General features: G+C 42.2%; 1 protein-coding gene across 3 annotated transcripts; it reads right to left on the bottom strand.

Moving 5' to 3' along the window:
• Positions 1-797: 797 nt before the first annotated feature.
• trappc13 (trafficking protein particle complex subunit 13) lies at positions 798-15,153 on the bottom strand. 3 transcript variants are annotated; one of them, XM_046370356.1, is made up of 13 exons: positions 15,055-15,153; positions 13,772-13,840; positions 8,051-8,150; positions 7,646-7,730; positions 7,394-7,521; positions 7,133-7,205; positions 6,660-6,704; positions 6,228-6,245; positions 4,661-4,794; positions 4,103-4,301; positions 3,423-3,523; positions 1,224-1,371; positions 798-1,086 (listed from the first exon to the last, which is right to left on the bottom strand). In XM_046370356.1, exons 1-13 carry the CDS (start codon positions 15,098-15,100, stop codon positions 979-981), a joined length of 1,254 nt encoding a protein of 417 aa, XP_046226312.1. In that variant the 5' UTR covers positions 15,101-15,153; the 3' UTR covers positions 798-978. The 3 variants fall into 3 exon arrangements, with proteins under 3 accessions (XP_046226312.1, XP_046226313.1, XP_046226314.1); XM_046370357.1 differs by lacking the exon at positions 6,228-6,245; XM_046370358.1 differs by lacking the exons at positions 13,772-13,840; positions 15,055-15,153 and adding an exon at positions 10,178-10,417 and having other exon boundaries at positions 8,051-8,245.
• Positions 15,154-15,275: the final 122 nt, after the last annotated feature.

Genomic DNA, 15,275 nt, shown 5'->3' with positions numbered 1-15,275 from the left:
GAGTGAAAGGGATAAAGGATGCATCTGTGAAGTATTTGAACTGGGAGCACATTCCTTTTTCTCATGACTACATGAGTTACACACACACACACACACACACACACACACACACACACACACACACACACACACACACACACACACACACACACACACACACACACACACACACACACACACACACACACACACACACACACACACACACACACACTGTTTCTATCCTATCATGTTCAGACAGTTATTTTTGTACCAAATTATTTGTTATAGTTACTGTTGGATGAAACAAAGACCCGAAGCCTTGATCATGCGGACCTCTATCATTGCTTTGAATAGCAATTATCAGACTGCTAATTTGAAGATAAAAGAAAGTATGTCCTTGAAAGTATGTATAGTGACCATGTCTGCACCCCCTACCCTCACCCTGTATTTACTAATGATTGGAACCATAGCAAACACACAAATATGTCAATGCCATTTCTCTTTGGATTCTATTTCATTTGACATCACTGAAACAATGTTGATAGTATGGGACTTATTCAGCCTTATTGATTTTGCATGCTTTTCCATCTGATATTTATTGTCAGACACTTAATTGAAGCTAATGAATATTGTGTAAAACAGAGCAGCATAATGTTTGGTCAACAAATATATGTCTAAATAAAATGTCTTAAAATGGATCATTGTTGAGTTCTGAGTCTTGTAGTGAAACCATATAATTATATCACTTTGGAGACAGATGTACTTATAGTGCAGAATAATGATAAAGATTTTAGCGAAGCACAACAAACTAGGGATTAAGTTAACATTTTTTATTCACATTTACATGCACATTCATTTAAAATCATATTTTTTTTGCAAAGAAAACATTAAAAACATCTGTTAAAACATGATCAGCTTGGGGTGTGTACTGATGATATAGGTGCAAATTTGGTAGTTGGTCCATTGAGATGTATAGTGATCAGTTCCAGAAGAGTCTTAGCTCTCACGGCTCATGTATGGACAGACCACACACACCTGTGCAATGTCATCGTATTCATAAGTCCTCTTCAGAAATGTGTCAGTCAGTCTCAGGCCAGATATACTCTGAAACACAAGCAAATGGTGATTAGCTACAATCATCAACCGATTGTTGATTGCAAATGTTAACAGTAATAGCATAACATACTGTAATAAGCCTTAGCTATGCTTAGTGTTACAATGTATTCTACGTGGGCACCTACTTGCAGGCCCTGGACAGAGGAGAGGAGTTTGAGGGGCAGAGAGAGCGAGGCACTGGGGCTGACTTTGCCCAGCTGTCTCCCTGATACACCACACCAGTGGATGGAGCGGGTGTTACACATCTCCAGCACCAGGTCCATGGTCCTCTCACTGCAACAAAACACACAACTCGGCTGTCAGATTTGCCACCAATGCTCCTTAAAGAACACATCACGGTACTTTGTATTCCTCTGTAAACTGGCCATCTCTTTACACAAGACACAAAATCCACTGGTTGATGCTCATCTACAAAACCCTCTTAGGCCTCACTCCCCCTAGCCGACAAAACTCTACTGCACGACTTAAGATGATGTGCTGAGAAACCCATTGCAACCCTCATCTTCTAATTACAGCCCATGATCTGCTATTCACAGTCCCCAAAGCAAACACATCCTTGGGTCACTCCTCTTTTCAGTTAGCTGCAGCTAGCGACTGGAACAATTTATTCAAAACATTTAAGCTGGAAAGTTATGTCTCGGTCTCAGCGAAATAATAACATATATAACACATATCAAAATAGATTTTAGATTGTTCAAAGTAGCCACCCTTTGCTTTGATGACAGCTTTGCACACTCTTGGCATTCTCTCAACCAGCTTCACCTGGAATGTTTTTCCAACAGTCTAGAAGGAGTTCCCACATATGTTGAGCAAATGTTGGCTGCTATTCCTTCACTCTGCGGTCCAACTCATCCCAAACCATCTCAATTGGGTTGAGGTCGGGTAATTGTGGAGACCAGGTCATCTGATGCAGCACTCCATCACTCTCCTTCTTGTTCAAATAACCCTTACACAGCCTGGAGGCGTGTTGGGTCATTGTCCTTTTGAAAATCAAATGACAGTTCCACTAAGTGCACACCAGATGTTTAATGTATCACTGCATAATGCTGTGGTAGCCGTGCTGGTTAAGTGTGCCTTGAATTCTAAACAAATCACTGACAGTGTCACCAGCAAAGCACCCCCACACATCACACCTCCTCCTCCATGCTTCACGGTGGGAACCACACATGCAGAGATCATCCGTTCACCTACTCTGCGTCTCACAAAGACACGGCAATTAGAACCAAAAAGCTCAAATTTGGACTCATCAGTCCAAAGGACAGATTTCCACCGCTCTAATGTCCATTGCTCGTGTTTCTTTGCCCAAGCAAGTCTCTTCTTCTTACTGGTCCTTTAGTAGTGGTTTCTTTGCAGTAATTCGACCATGAAGGGCTGATTCACGCAGTGTCCTCTGAACAATTGATGTTGAGATGTGCCTGTTACTTGAACTCTGAAGCATTTATTTGGGCAGCAATTTCTGAGGCTGGTAACTCTAATGAACTTATCCTCTGCAGCAGAGGTAAGTCTGGGTCTTCCTTTCCTGTGGAGGTACTCATGAGAGCCAGTTTCATTATAGCGCTTGATGGTTTTTGCAACTGCACTTGAAATAACTTTTAAAGTCCTTGAAATTTTCCAGATTGATTGACCTTCATGTCCTAAAGTAACGATGGACTGTTGTTTCTCTTTGCTTATTTGAGCTGTTCTTGCCATAATATGGACTTGGTCTTTTACGAAATAGGGCTATCTTCTGTATACCAACCCTACCTTGTCAAAACACAACTGATTGGCTAAAACACATTAAGAAGGAAAGAAATTCCACAAATTAACTTTTAACAAGGCACACCTGTTAAGTGAAATGCATTCCAGGTGACTACCTCATGAAGTTGGTTGAGAGAAAGGCAAGAGTGTGCAAAGCCGTCATCAAGGCAAAGGGTGGCTACTTTAATATAATATAATAATATATGCCATTTAGCAGACGCTTTTATCCAAAGCGACTTACAGTCATGTGTGCATACATTCTACGTATGGGTGGTCCCGGGGATCGAACCCACTACCCTGGCGTTACAAGCGCCATGCTCTACCAACTGAGCTACAGAAGGACCACACTTTGAACAATCTCAAACATAACATATCTTTTGATTTGTTATGTTTGACAAATGTAAATGTAAATGATTTGTTTAACACATTTTTGGTTACTACATGATTCCATATGTGTTATTTCATAGTTTTGTCTTCACTTTTGTTCTCAATGTAGAAAATAGTAAAAATAAAGAAAAACCCTTGAATGAGTAGGTGTGTCTAAACTTTGACAGGTACTGTAGGTCCATCCAGCCATATGATTATACCTGCAGTTGGTGATTTTACAGGTGATGTCGAAGGGTTCCTCTAGGTTGACGGTGTCTGGGATCATCTCCAGTGATAGTCTGACGTCTCCATAACCTGGAGCCTGTCAGAGACAAGTGGAAAAGCAATACCCTGTTGAAGGTCGACTGAGACCAAAACATTGATAAATAAGATCCATTATATTGTTGGAAGCATCCAGATTACCGGTATGCTGGAGTTTTTACATTTTTTAATAAGGAGACGAGGAAAACCAATTCATACTGGGTCAACACAAATGCAATTATTACACTGTCTGATCCAGGCAATAGCAGATACATTTTGGACCGGTTGTGTTTATTTTAGGCTCACAAGAAGCGCATCGTCTAGGACCATGATTGTACTGTTTTGTATTTTTGGGTAGTTGTCTGGTTGGTAAACTCTGGGCAACAGGCTTCATGACATCACATTTTGCATAATTTTGACAAATTTGGAAACTGTAGAATGACTATATTATCCAATTGAGAATATAATCTTCATTTTGAGCTATGTCATTGTAATTGTCCACAGCCCAGGTATGACTGACAAGACCATCAACACCACTCAACAAAGACAACCACAGCATTGAGACTGAGAATGTCCTGTTATGCAACAACCATATACTTTAACTAAGAACCATATCATGTAACTGAGAATGCTCTGGTACCATTCTCTGTAGCTGGCTTGTCTGCAGCCTTCCTTTCTCTCCTAAGTTGGTCTTCCACACGATGTCCAGTTTACCGATGACCGTCACGCCCTTGATGACGCCCGCCTTCTCTGCAAACTCCGATTTGGGCTTCAGGCAGTAGAGGTACTGGCGCGTGTCCATGGGCTGCAGGTAAGACATCTTCCCAAATGTAGAAGTTCTGGAACACAGTCAGGGTGGAGAAGTCTGAGCTGACACTGAAAACATATTACCTTTGACATAGTAGGGGCGTCTTGACCTACAGTGAGAAGACCTGGCCGGGTGAATGCTGTATCTTGTACGCAGCATAGACTTCAATCAGAATAGTCATACAGCTTTCACAGTCAAAATGTCTCAACAAAAAAAGCAGTAAAATAACACAAAAAATGTACACTAGAAAAACAAAATATATAATGCTAGCATAATCTATACAGATAAACTCTTGTCGAATTCGCTTTCTCCTCTTCACATGTATTATATTACTGCCTTTTTACTGTACAATCCAAACATAACACTAAAATGTGTGTGTGTGTCCCTTACCCTTCGTCACCAGTCTCCACGGTGTTGAGCTCGGTGACATTGTACATCATGGAGGGCTCCAGGGACACTTTCTCCATGAACATGGGCGACGTGGTGATGTTCTGGATCTGGGCCTCGAGAAACACCTCGTCTGTCTGGGGGTGGAGGTAAGCGCTAACATTAGCCGCTAGCGCTAACTAGAGGAACACCTCCTCAAAGGGACTTAACTGGGCAGCACTTTGACTTCAATTCCTTTCAATGTACTTTACAAAGTATTGGCCCCTCAAGGGGAAACTGTAGATTTCATTTTGGCCTAGTGTGAGTCAGATTTATCTGAAAGCATGTGATTTATACAGTTAGATTCTAGAAATCACCATGAAGTACCTATATAACTTACACTAGATTTTAGCGTGTATGAACATGTCCGAAATATTCAGACATCTTTAGCACCCCGGTAAGACACGGTTTTCATACCTTCGTCAGTCCTATCATTATTATCAAAATCAACTAGCAGGGCCAAAATGGAGTAGCAAAGTCTGCTCAGTTTACCTTCGAGGAGTGGATTAGTACTCAACTGAACAGAGGAGTGCTCAGAGATTAGTTCATGCCTGAAATTCAAAGGCTAGTGATTAAGTAGGGACCACGGACAGAAACATTCTGCCAGACGGACGGACAGACTGGGGTTATTGTTACAGAGCAGAGCCACATCTCCCATGCCGAAACAGACCTGTCATCAAACCCAACACAAAAAACTGATCAGACACATCTCAAATAACTTTTGTCCAGAGCCTTACTTGAATAATGTTATACTTGATCTGATTTATTCAGACTCTTGAAAGAGTTTATTTTAGATAAAGAGTGAACATAGAAATTCATAAAATCAGATTAATAATCACCAACACTAAAATCATAATTAAAATGAACATCCCTTCCCATCAGAGATTGGTACTGGATTTTGATTGAAAACCATAATTCAAATCTACACTTGAATCCAATCATTCAAAAGACCTGTAGAAATGGAAACCCCAATACAATCATACAGACCTAGGCTCTGTCTGAAATGGCACCCTATTCATTATATAGTTCACTACTTTTGAGCCTTACGGGCCCTGGTCAAAAGCAGTACATATATAGGCAATAGGGTGCAATTTAGAACCCCGCCTTAGCCTAGACCCATGATGTTGATTTCACCCTATGAGGATGGATTGTTTGATCAATGCGCTTCCATTCTATTTCCCCATGAATCTGGAATCACACCCACCTACTACCCAATTGCACAAGTCCTGTGAGAGATGAGTTAGCGAGAGGGCTCAAGCAGCGAAGAGAAAAAAAACAGAGTAACGGCAAAATAGTGGGAAAGCATTTGATCACCCTTTACTAAAGCAGCATCACACATCTGTTTCCTTTGTGAGAAGTAAAGTCTTACTATATGGGTTTTTATTCTTCATATTTTTTCCCCTGCATGCTTTTCCCTTATTTTGCCATTGCTCACGCTCATTGGCTCCAGAGAAAGACAGACAGACGTTGCTGCAACAAAAAGGATTAAGAAAGCGAGAGTTAAGAGCAATGAAAACAGAAAAACGATTACCACGGAACTGAGGTCACTCTAATGGAGAAAATAAAAACACAAGAGACCATAAACAAATGAAGGTTAAATGCCAAATGAAAGTGACAATACATCTTGTTTCATACGCTAACAAATTAAATGCTACTAATATGCAAATGAGAGAATAAAAAGCTAATTTGACTATGTGTCACCAATGGAAAATGCCTGACCATGGAATGAAACATGATATACAGCAAACTCTATGTTTGTGATGTCATCTAAAAACCAGAGGCTGAATTGATAGTGGAAATGTATGGAAAAAGATCTGACTATGTATGAGTGAAGATAGCTAGCATGTTGACAAAGGTGGAAAGTTGAATAAGTCGGTAGGATGACTGTATTTGTCATTGTTTTGGTACAGGTAATAAAAGAGTGAGGTAAGTGTAGCTGAGAGAAAGAGGGAAAAAAACATACCTCTGCATTGTAGAACTTGGTTTTGACGTCGAGTGGCTTCAGAACCTGATTGAGAATAGATTGCAAGCTAAATGATGCCAATTTCTCAAAAGATTCCTCCATTCAACAACAACAATAAATCTCCCTTCACAACATTAGAAAATAACACCATTTATCTCTGAAAAAGCTCAAATCCATGAGCCAAGAAATTTGATTTAAAAATGGTCAGTATAGCTTATACAAAACGTATTGTTACTGCAAGAGAAGTTGGATTTAGTTTCTTTGTGTGACTTAGAGCAGATCCTTTCTGAGACTGAGGACAGTAAGTAGGTAGTGAGATAGTTTGGTAGTCAAAAGCCAAAGCTTGTGTGCTACTGCTAATTGCCTTTTCTCTGTCATGGACCTGTGACATTGCTCAGGGTTGAGGTCTGGTTTCTAATATAACTCTGTGAGGGAGCATGGGGAGGTCATATAAAGGACGCTTTGAAACTCACCTGAAATTTAAAGAACTTCCTGAAGTATAGCTTCTCTCCCGCCTGTGTGGTATAACTGACTGCACAAACCAAGCTAGAATAGAGAAACCAAAATTCCTTGAATATTAGCATTCAAATGAACTTCTAACCATCTTTACAGATGTGTTGCTGTAAATCTTCCCCATTGTTGTCTCGAGTGACACCCCTTTCCCAGTATTACATAGAGCAATGGTCAAAAGTATGTTATTTCCGATTTAGCCCACGTCAGAAAGGAAAGCATACATGTGAGTTCCAATCTCTTTGACTTCATGGTGAATGACATCATCGATGCAGGACTCAGGCTTCAGCTCAGTGACTGTGTTGTTGGACGCTGATAGGTTTAGCCTCTGAGAGCTGGTCTGAAGGTCTGCCTGTAAGACATGACAAAAATGGGGATTTCACTTAAAATTGTGTGAATAGGACAAGTGGATTCATCAATGAGAAAGAGATTGGTTAAACAAGTTTCCATTGGATTAATGTATATCTGTACTGCACCTTTACTAGTATGTCCTTGACCTCCTGGGTGCTGTCATTGTGCACACTAATGTAACTTGAGAAGGTCTCGCCAAGGAAAATATTTCTGTGCAGAGGACAATTGTTACGCAAGTGTCACACACAAAGATAATGCACTCACATGCCCACTGAAGAACTGAAACGAGACAATGCTTTTCAGTGGTCAAAATCAAATCAAGTATTCCTGTGAAAGGTTGTCTTGCAAAAAATGTGATGATTCTATACTGAAACAGATCAAGAGATACTGACAGAAATGATCGGCCAGGGGGAATGAAAGATATAAACTGCCAGTCTGATCGTTAAATGCTAGTTGTGTGTGCCTCTACATGTTTCATCCTGCTCTATATGTCAAAGAGTTGAAACGGTTGTTGCTGTAGTGTTATTTACCCAAAGTTCTGAGGTAGTGTGAGCATCTCTCCCAGCATTAACGCCTCTGCTCCTTTAATAGTGGATGGGTCCTCTTTCATTAGCCGACCAAACAAATCCCCTGTAGAATGCACGCACATGTACACACACGTGCACGCAGGTATGCACACACACATACAAATTACTCTCATACAATGCCTTCAGAAAGTATTTACATTTACATTTACATTTAAGTCATTTAGCAGACGCTCTTATCCAGAGCGACTTACAAATTGGTGCATTCACCTTATGACATCCAGTGGGACAGTCACTTAACAATAGTGCATCTAAAACTTAGGGGGGGTGGGGTGAGAGGGATTACTTAACCTATCCTAGGTATTCCTTAAAGAGGTGGGGTTTCAGGTGTCTCCGGAAGGTGGTGATTGACTCCGCTGTCCTGGCGTCGTGAGGGAGTTTGTTCCACCATTGGGGGGCCAGGGCAGCGAACAGTTTTGACTGGGCTGAGCGGGAGCTGTACTTCCTCAGTGGTAGGGAGGCGAGCAGGCCAGAGGTGGATGAACGCAGTGCCCTTGTTTGGGTGTAGGGCCTGATCAGAGCCTGGAGGTACTGAGGTGCCGTTCCCCTCACAGCTCCGTAGGCAAGCACCATGGTCTTGTAGCGGATGCGAGCTTCAACTGGAAGCCAGTGGAGAGAACGGAGGAGCGGGGTGACGTGAGAGAACTTGGGAAGGTTGAACACCAGACGGGCTGCGGCGTTCTGGATGAGTTGAAGGGGTTTAATGGCACAGGCAGGGAGCCCAGCCAACAGCGAGTTGCAGTAATCCAGACGGGAGATGACAAGTGCCTGGATTAGGACCTGCGCCGCTTCCTGTGTGAAACTCTGCGGATGTTGTAGAGCATGAACCTACAGGAACGGGCCACCGCCTTGATGTTAGTTGAGAACGACAGGGTGTTGTCCAGGATCACGCCAAGGTTCTTGGCGCTCTGGGAGGAGGACACAATGGAGTTGTACCGTGATGGCGAGATCATGGAACGGGCAGTCCTTCCCCGGGAGGAAGAGCAGCTCCGTCTTGCCGAGGTTCAGCTTGAGGTGGTGATCCGTCATCCACACTGATATGTCTGCCAGACATGCAGAGATTCGCCACCTGGTCATCAGAAGGGGGAAAGGAGAAGATTAATTGTGTGTCGTCTGCATAGCAATGATAAGAGAGACCATGTGAGGTTATGACAGAGCCAAGTGACTTGGTGTATAGCGAGAATAGGAGAGGGCCAAGAACAGAGCCCTGGGGGACACCAGTGGTGAGAGCGCGTGGTGAGGAGACAGATTCTCGCCACGCCACCTGGTAGGAGCGACCTGTCAGGTAGGACGCAATCCAAGCGTGGGCCGCGCCGGAGATGCCCAACTCGGAGAGGGTGGAGAGGAGGATCTGATGGTTCACAGTATCGAAGGCAGCCGATAGATCTAGAAGGATGAGAGCAGAGGAGAGAGAGTTAGCTTTAGCAGTGCGGAGCGCCTCCGTGATACAGAGGAGAGCAGTCTCAGTTGAATGACTAGTCTTGAAACCTGACTGATTTGGATCAAGAAGGTCATTCAGAGAGATAGCGGGAGAGCTGGCCAAGGACGGCACGTTCAAGAGTTTTGGAGAGAAAAGAAAGAAGGGATACTGGTCTGTAATTGTTGACATCGGAGGGATCAAGTGTAGGTTTTTTCAGAAGGGGTGCAACTCTCGCTCTCTTGAAGACGGAAGGGACGTAGCCAACGGTCAGGGATGAGTTGATGAGCGAGGTGAGGTAAGGGAGAAGGTCTCCGGAAATGGTCTGGAGAAGAGAGGAGGGGATAGGGTCAAGCGGGCAGGTTGTTGGGCGGCCGGCCGTCACAAGACGCGAGATTTCATCTGGAGAGAGAGGGGAGAAAGAGGTCAGAGCACAGGGTAGGGCAGTGTGAGCAGAACCAGCGGTGTCGTTTGACTTAGCAAACGAGGATCGGATGTCGTCGACCTTCTTTTCAAAATGGTTGACGAAGTCATCTGCAGAGAGGAGGAGGGGGGCGGAGGATTCAGGAGGGAGGAGAAGGTGGCAAAGAGCTTCCTAGGGTTAGAGGCAGATGCTTGGAATTTAGCGTGGTAGAAAGTGGCTTTAGCAGCAGAGACCAATTGACTTGTTCCACATTTTGTTGTGGTACAAAGTGGGATTAAAATGTAGATAATTGTAATTTTTGCTCAGCAATATACATAAATACGTTGTCAGTGTGAAAAAAACAACAACTAATATATCTTGACGAGATAAGCATTCAACCCCCTGAGTCAACACGGTAAAATCAACTTTGGCAGCGATTACAGCTGTGAGTCTTTCTGGGTAAGTCCCTAAGAGCTTTGCACACCTGGATTGTACAATATATGGCGCATTTGGATAGTATTTGGATAGTATTCAGACCCCATTCACCTTTTCCAAATGTTGTTATGCTACAGCCTTATTCTAAAATTGATTAATTGTCCCCCCCCCCTCATCAATCTACACAGAATACCTCATAATGACAATGCAAAAACAGTTTTTAGATTGTTTTGGGGAAAAAACTGAATATTAAATTTAAATAAGTATTCAGACACTTTACTCAAGACTTTCTTTAAGCACCTTTGGCAATGATGGAGTATTCTTGGGTATGACATTACAAGCTCGGCACACTTGTATTTGGGGACTTTCTCCCATTCTTCTCTGCAGATCCTCTCAAGCTCTGTCAGGTTGGATGGGGAGTGTTGCTCCACAGCTATTTTCAGGCTCTGGCTGGGTCACTCAAGGATATTCAGAGAATTGTCCCGAAGCCACTCCTGTGTTGTCTTGGCTGTGTGCTCAGGGTCGTTGTCCTGTTGGAAGGTGAACCTTTTCCAAGTCTGAGCGCTCTGGAGCAGGTTTTCATCAAGGATCTCTCTGTACTTTGCTCCGTTCATATTTCCCTTGATCCTGACTAGTCACTGCCGCAGAAAAACAACCCATGATGCTGCCAACACCATGCATCAACATAGGGATGGTGCCAGGTTTCCTCCAGACGTGACGCTTTGCATTCAGGCCAAATAGTTCAATCTTGGTTTCATCACACCAGAGATTCTTGTTTCTCATGGTCTGAGAGTACTTCAGGTTCCTTTTACAACCTTCAAACGGGCTGTCGTGTGCCTTCTATTGAGGAGTGGCTTTCGTCTGGCCACTCTACCATAAAGGCCTGATTGGTGGAGTGCTGCAGAGATGGTTGTCCTTCTGGGAGGTTCTCCCATCTCCACAGAGGAACTCTGTAGCTCTGACAGAGTGACCATCAGGTTCTTGGTCACCTCCCTGACCAAGGCCCTTCCCCCAATTGCTCAGTTTGGCCGGGCGGCCAGGTCTAGGAAGAGTCTTGGTGGTTCCAAACTTCTTCCATTGAAGAATGACGGAGGCCACTGTGTCCTTGGGGACCTTCAATGCTGCAGACATTTTTTGGTACCCTTCCCCAGATCTATGCCTCGACACAATCCTGTCTCTGAGCTCTCCGGACAATTCCTTCGACCTCATGGCTTGGTTTTTGCTCTGACATGCACTGTCCACTCTGGAACCTTATATAGACAGGTGTGTACCTTTCCAAATCATGCCCAATCAATTGAATTTAAGTTGTAGAAACATCTTAAGGATGATCAATGGAAACCAGATGCACCCGAGCTCAATTTCGAGTCTCATAACAAAGGGTCTGAATACTTATGTTAAATAAGGTATTTCTGTTTTTTATTTTTAATACATTTACAGAAATGTCTATAAACCTGTTTTTGCATTGTCATTATGGGGTATTGTGTGTAGATTGATGAGAATGTTTTTAAAATTTTTAATCCAGTAGAATAAGGCTGTAACGTAACAAAATGTGGGAAAAAATCAAGGGGCCTGAATACTCTGAATGCACCGTATCAAGTTGGTTGTTGATCATTGCTAAACATCCATTTTCAAGTCTGGTGCGCGATGAGACAAGGATATCCCTACCGGGCAAACCCTCCCTAAACCGGACGACGCTAGGCCAGTTGCGCGTCGCCCCACGGACCTCCCAGTCGCGGCCGGTTACGACAGAGCCTGGGCGCGAACACAGAGTCTCTGGTGGCACAGCGCCCTTAACCACTGCGACACCCGGGAGGCCCCATGTCAATGTGACTTATTTAGGCTTCCCATAACAAAAGGGTTGAATACGTATTGCCTCAAGACATTTATTCTTTTAATCTTTAATGGATTCGTAAACATTTCTAAACACATTATTCCACTTTGACATTATGGGGTACTGTGTGTAGATCAGTGACACAAAATCTCAATTTAATAAATGTTCAATTAAGGCTGTAACACACATTTTGGAGAATACTTTCTGAAGGCACTCCATCTAGCGAAGTGTTGTTGAGGCACATAAAGAACTTAACACAATGCCAGAAATGTTTGACTATATCTATACATTTTTTCCAGATATTATTTATTTTATGGCTCTATGGAAACTGTAACTACCAGGTCTAATAGTCAGTCAGTCTCCTCATATGGGCCCTGTAAGTTTTGTAGCTTTAATATTGATTATCAATGTCAACAACAAATATCTCACATAAGCATGCAATAAAATATATATTTAGAAATGTTACCAAGGGAATTCTGATTCTGCTACGACACAACATTCTAAATATTTGAGTGAAAGGCAGCCTTTAGAGGAGCAGCGTGGGAGATATGAGAGCTGGGTGACATAAAAACATTCACAAATTATTTTTATTGCTCCTATATCGTGTTCTAGTCGTTCATTTCGATTTATGGCCAGATATGCCTTTATTCCCCCCCCCCCTGTATAAATAGCATCCCCACCCAGAAGTGTCACTGTGATTTATGGGTTCAGTGGAGTTGGGTTACCAGCACAGCGCTCACATTGCAGTAGGTAGGTCTACGGCAGAAGGAAAAATAAACACTGTAAATTCTCTTTAGGACTGCACGACTAAATTTGGGAGCTGGTTAGACATAGCCATTCCTGGGATCCCTTAGTGATTCAGTGGAGTAGGCAGACAGGTGTGGCTGCCTGGCTTTATTACTGATTGCCGACGTCACATAATTTCCCCTGGTTAATTATTGTATTGGCTCAATTCATTTCACTGTCGTCATGCCTAGAATGTTAATTGGAGGCTTAACCCCAGGAAATGAAAGCTTAGCTGATTTACATATTCTCATACATATCGGTCCAATTAATATAGGATTGCATGCAGTATTGTAATAAATACTGTTCCCATGGGTAGTGAAATGTAGAATCGTACATCTATTTTCTCTCTGAGGAATACTGATTTCAAAGATAAATATGACATGTGAATGTGTTGTTATGGACCAGTGATTTACAGCACTACATGGAAGTAGTCAGTTCTATCAATACTTTTACCGTAAGCATACTGTGGACTTGAAATATAACATATGCCATTTAGCAAACACTTTTATTCAAAGCGACTTCCAGTCATGAATGTATTAAAAAAATATATGGGTGGCCCGAGGGAATCGAGCCCACGATCCTTGGCATTGCAAATGCCATGCTCTACCAACTAAGCAACACAGGAGCCACACAGAATTATAGGAACTAGCCTATTAGTTCTATGTTCTATATTTATATCTATAGGCATAGCCTATGTAATGTATTTAGAATCACTGCAGCAAAGCAAATTGGATAGGCCTAATAAAGATTATACAACTCTACTACATGTTGGGGGTAAAATAAATCAAGGCTTACCTGGGAGGTCTCTATCTTCACATGTTACTGGCATGTTAGTGAAGAGAGTGGGTTTTGTTAACCGCATCACTGTGAAAGCCAAGGAAGCAAAGATTTGTCAGTTAGGCTTAGGCTAGTTTACTTGCTTGTAAATTTACATGGAAATTCCATGGGTAATCTAGACCTCTCTCAAACAGCCTAGATATCCTAATGCCTGCCAAATAAGAACAGCCTCCTTTAGCATTGTTTCCAGACCATACTTTATTTGGATAGTCCCCTATAGGCCTAGATGGCCTTTGGATGGTCAAACTATCAACAAACTAACAACTGTAACTCACTTGCATGCAAGATGTTGCATGTAAATAGACTGCATGTTAGGCTATAACTAAGATTAGGTTTAGGTGCAAATAAGGGGTCTAGGGTTAGTGTTTTCCCGATTAGATGATTCAAATCAGTGGTTAGTTTCAGTTATTTGATAGATTAGTTGAGGATCTATAAACCATCTGAAGGTTACTATCCAAATAAATGTTAGATTTCCTCCTTGCCACAGCAGTCTTTCTTTGTCAGGTGTTCTCTGATTAATAATTTAGGAAAAGTTTTAGCTACACCCAATCCTCTAGTATGCTGCTGCATATTACAATACCAAAAGATAGCTTCCCCTTCTGTGATAATATTAAAGTAACCAGTCATAATACCGTAACACATACCAGGTAGCTAGCTATTTGAATGGGTCTATCAAGACGTCTGAGACTTGTGTATTGGGCACAACTGTAGCTACGTTGAGATCTAAAAGAAACTCACTTTTTGAGTGAATAGTCAAGTAGTGGACAGGTAAAAAACACTCATCATCAGATCAACAACAATTCGGTCATTTGAGCTACCTAGCTAACGTTAGCAAGATGGCAGAGGCTGGCTAAATATGTAGCTATACAGTTAGGACAACAGTCCACCATTAACTAAATAAAGAATACATAGGTTATAGTATAAGGGTATAGTAGAGTTATGGATATAGTACCCAAATGTTTAATGAATGACATGGCAAATGATTTGACAGAATATTGTTGGCTAGTTAGCTCGTCAACACCACTCGATACTAGGTAGTCAGCGAGCTAGCTCGTTCATCATCGTTCAGTTAGCAAGCTTATTTGACGTTAGCTTAGCAGCTAGCTTGTAAGCCAGTAGCCATTATCAGCTGTCAGTGTCAGATGTAAACAACCTCTTTTCAGATATCCACATTAGCTAAATGTTTAACGCAACCCTAGTGAGTATATTGCTTAAGCCATTTATTTAACTCAGTAAAATACCTTTTAAAGCAAGTAGATGCTCTTGTTTTGCCTGATTTACTTCCATTTTGTTTTAACAGTTCGGTTGAACTTTCACCTGGCAATATCAGCTGACTATAGGAAACGCAGAGGGACAATTTTGGGAGATCCCTCATGGTAGTATTGTAGTACACAGGTGTCACGTCAAATTGTAGTTCCACCTCTTCCCCATTAAATTCATAAATGCATAGACATCGTATAAA

Source organism: Oncorhynchus gorbuscha, linkage group LG11, assembly GCF_021184085.1.
Source record: "Oncorhynchus gorbuscha isolate QuinsamMale2020 ecotype Even-year linkage group LG11, OgorEven_v1.0, whole genome shotgun sequence".
Classification (NCBI taxonomy): Eukaryota; Metazoa; Chordata; class Actinopteri; order Salmoniformes; family Salmonidae; genus Oncorhynchus; species Oncorhynchus gorbuscha.
Note: the sequence above shows the minus strand (reverse complement) of the source record. Positions and strands in the feature narration are given on the sequence as shown.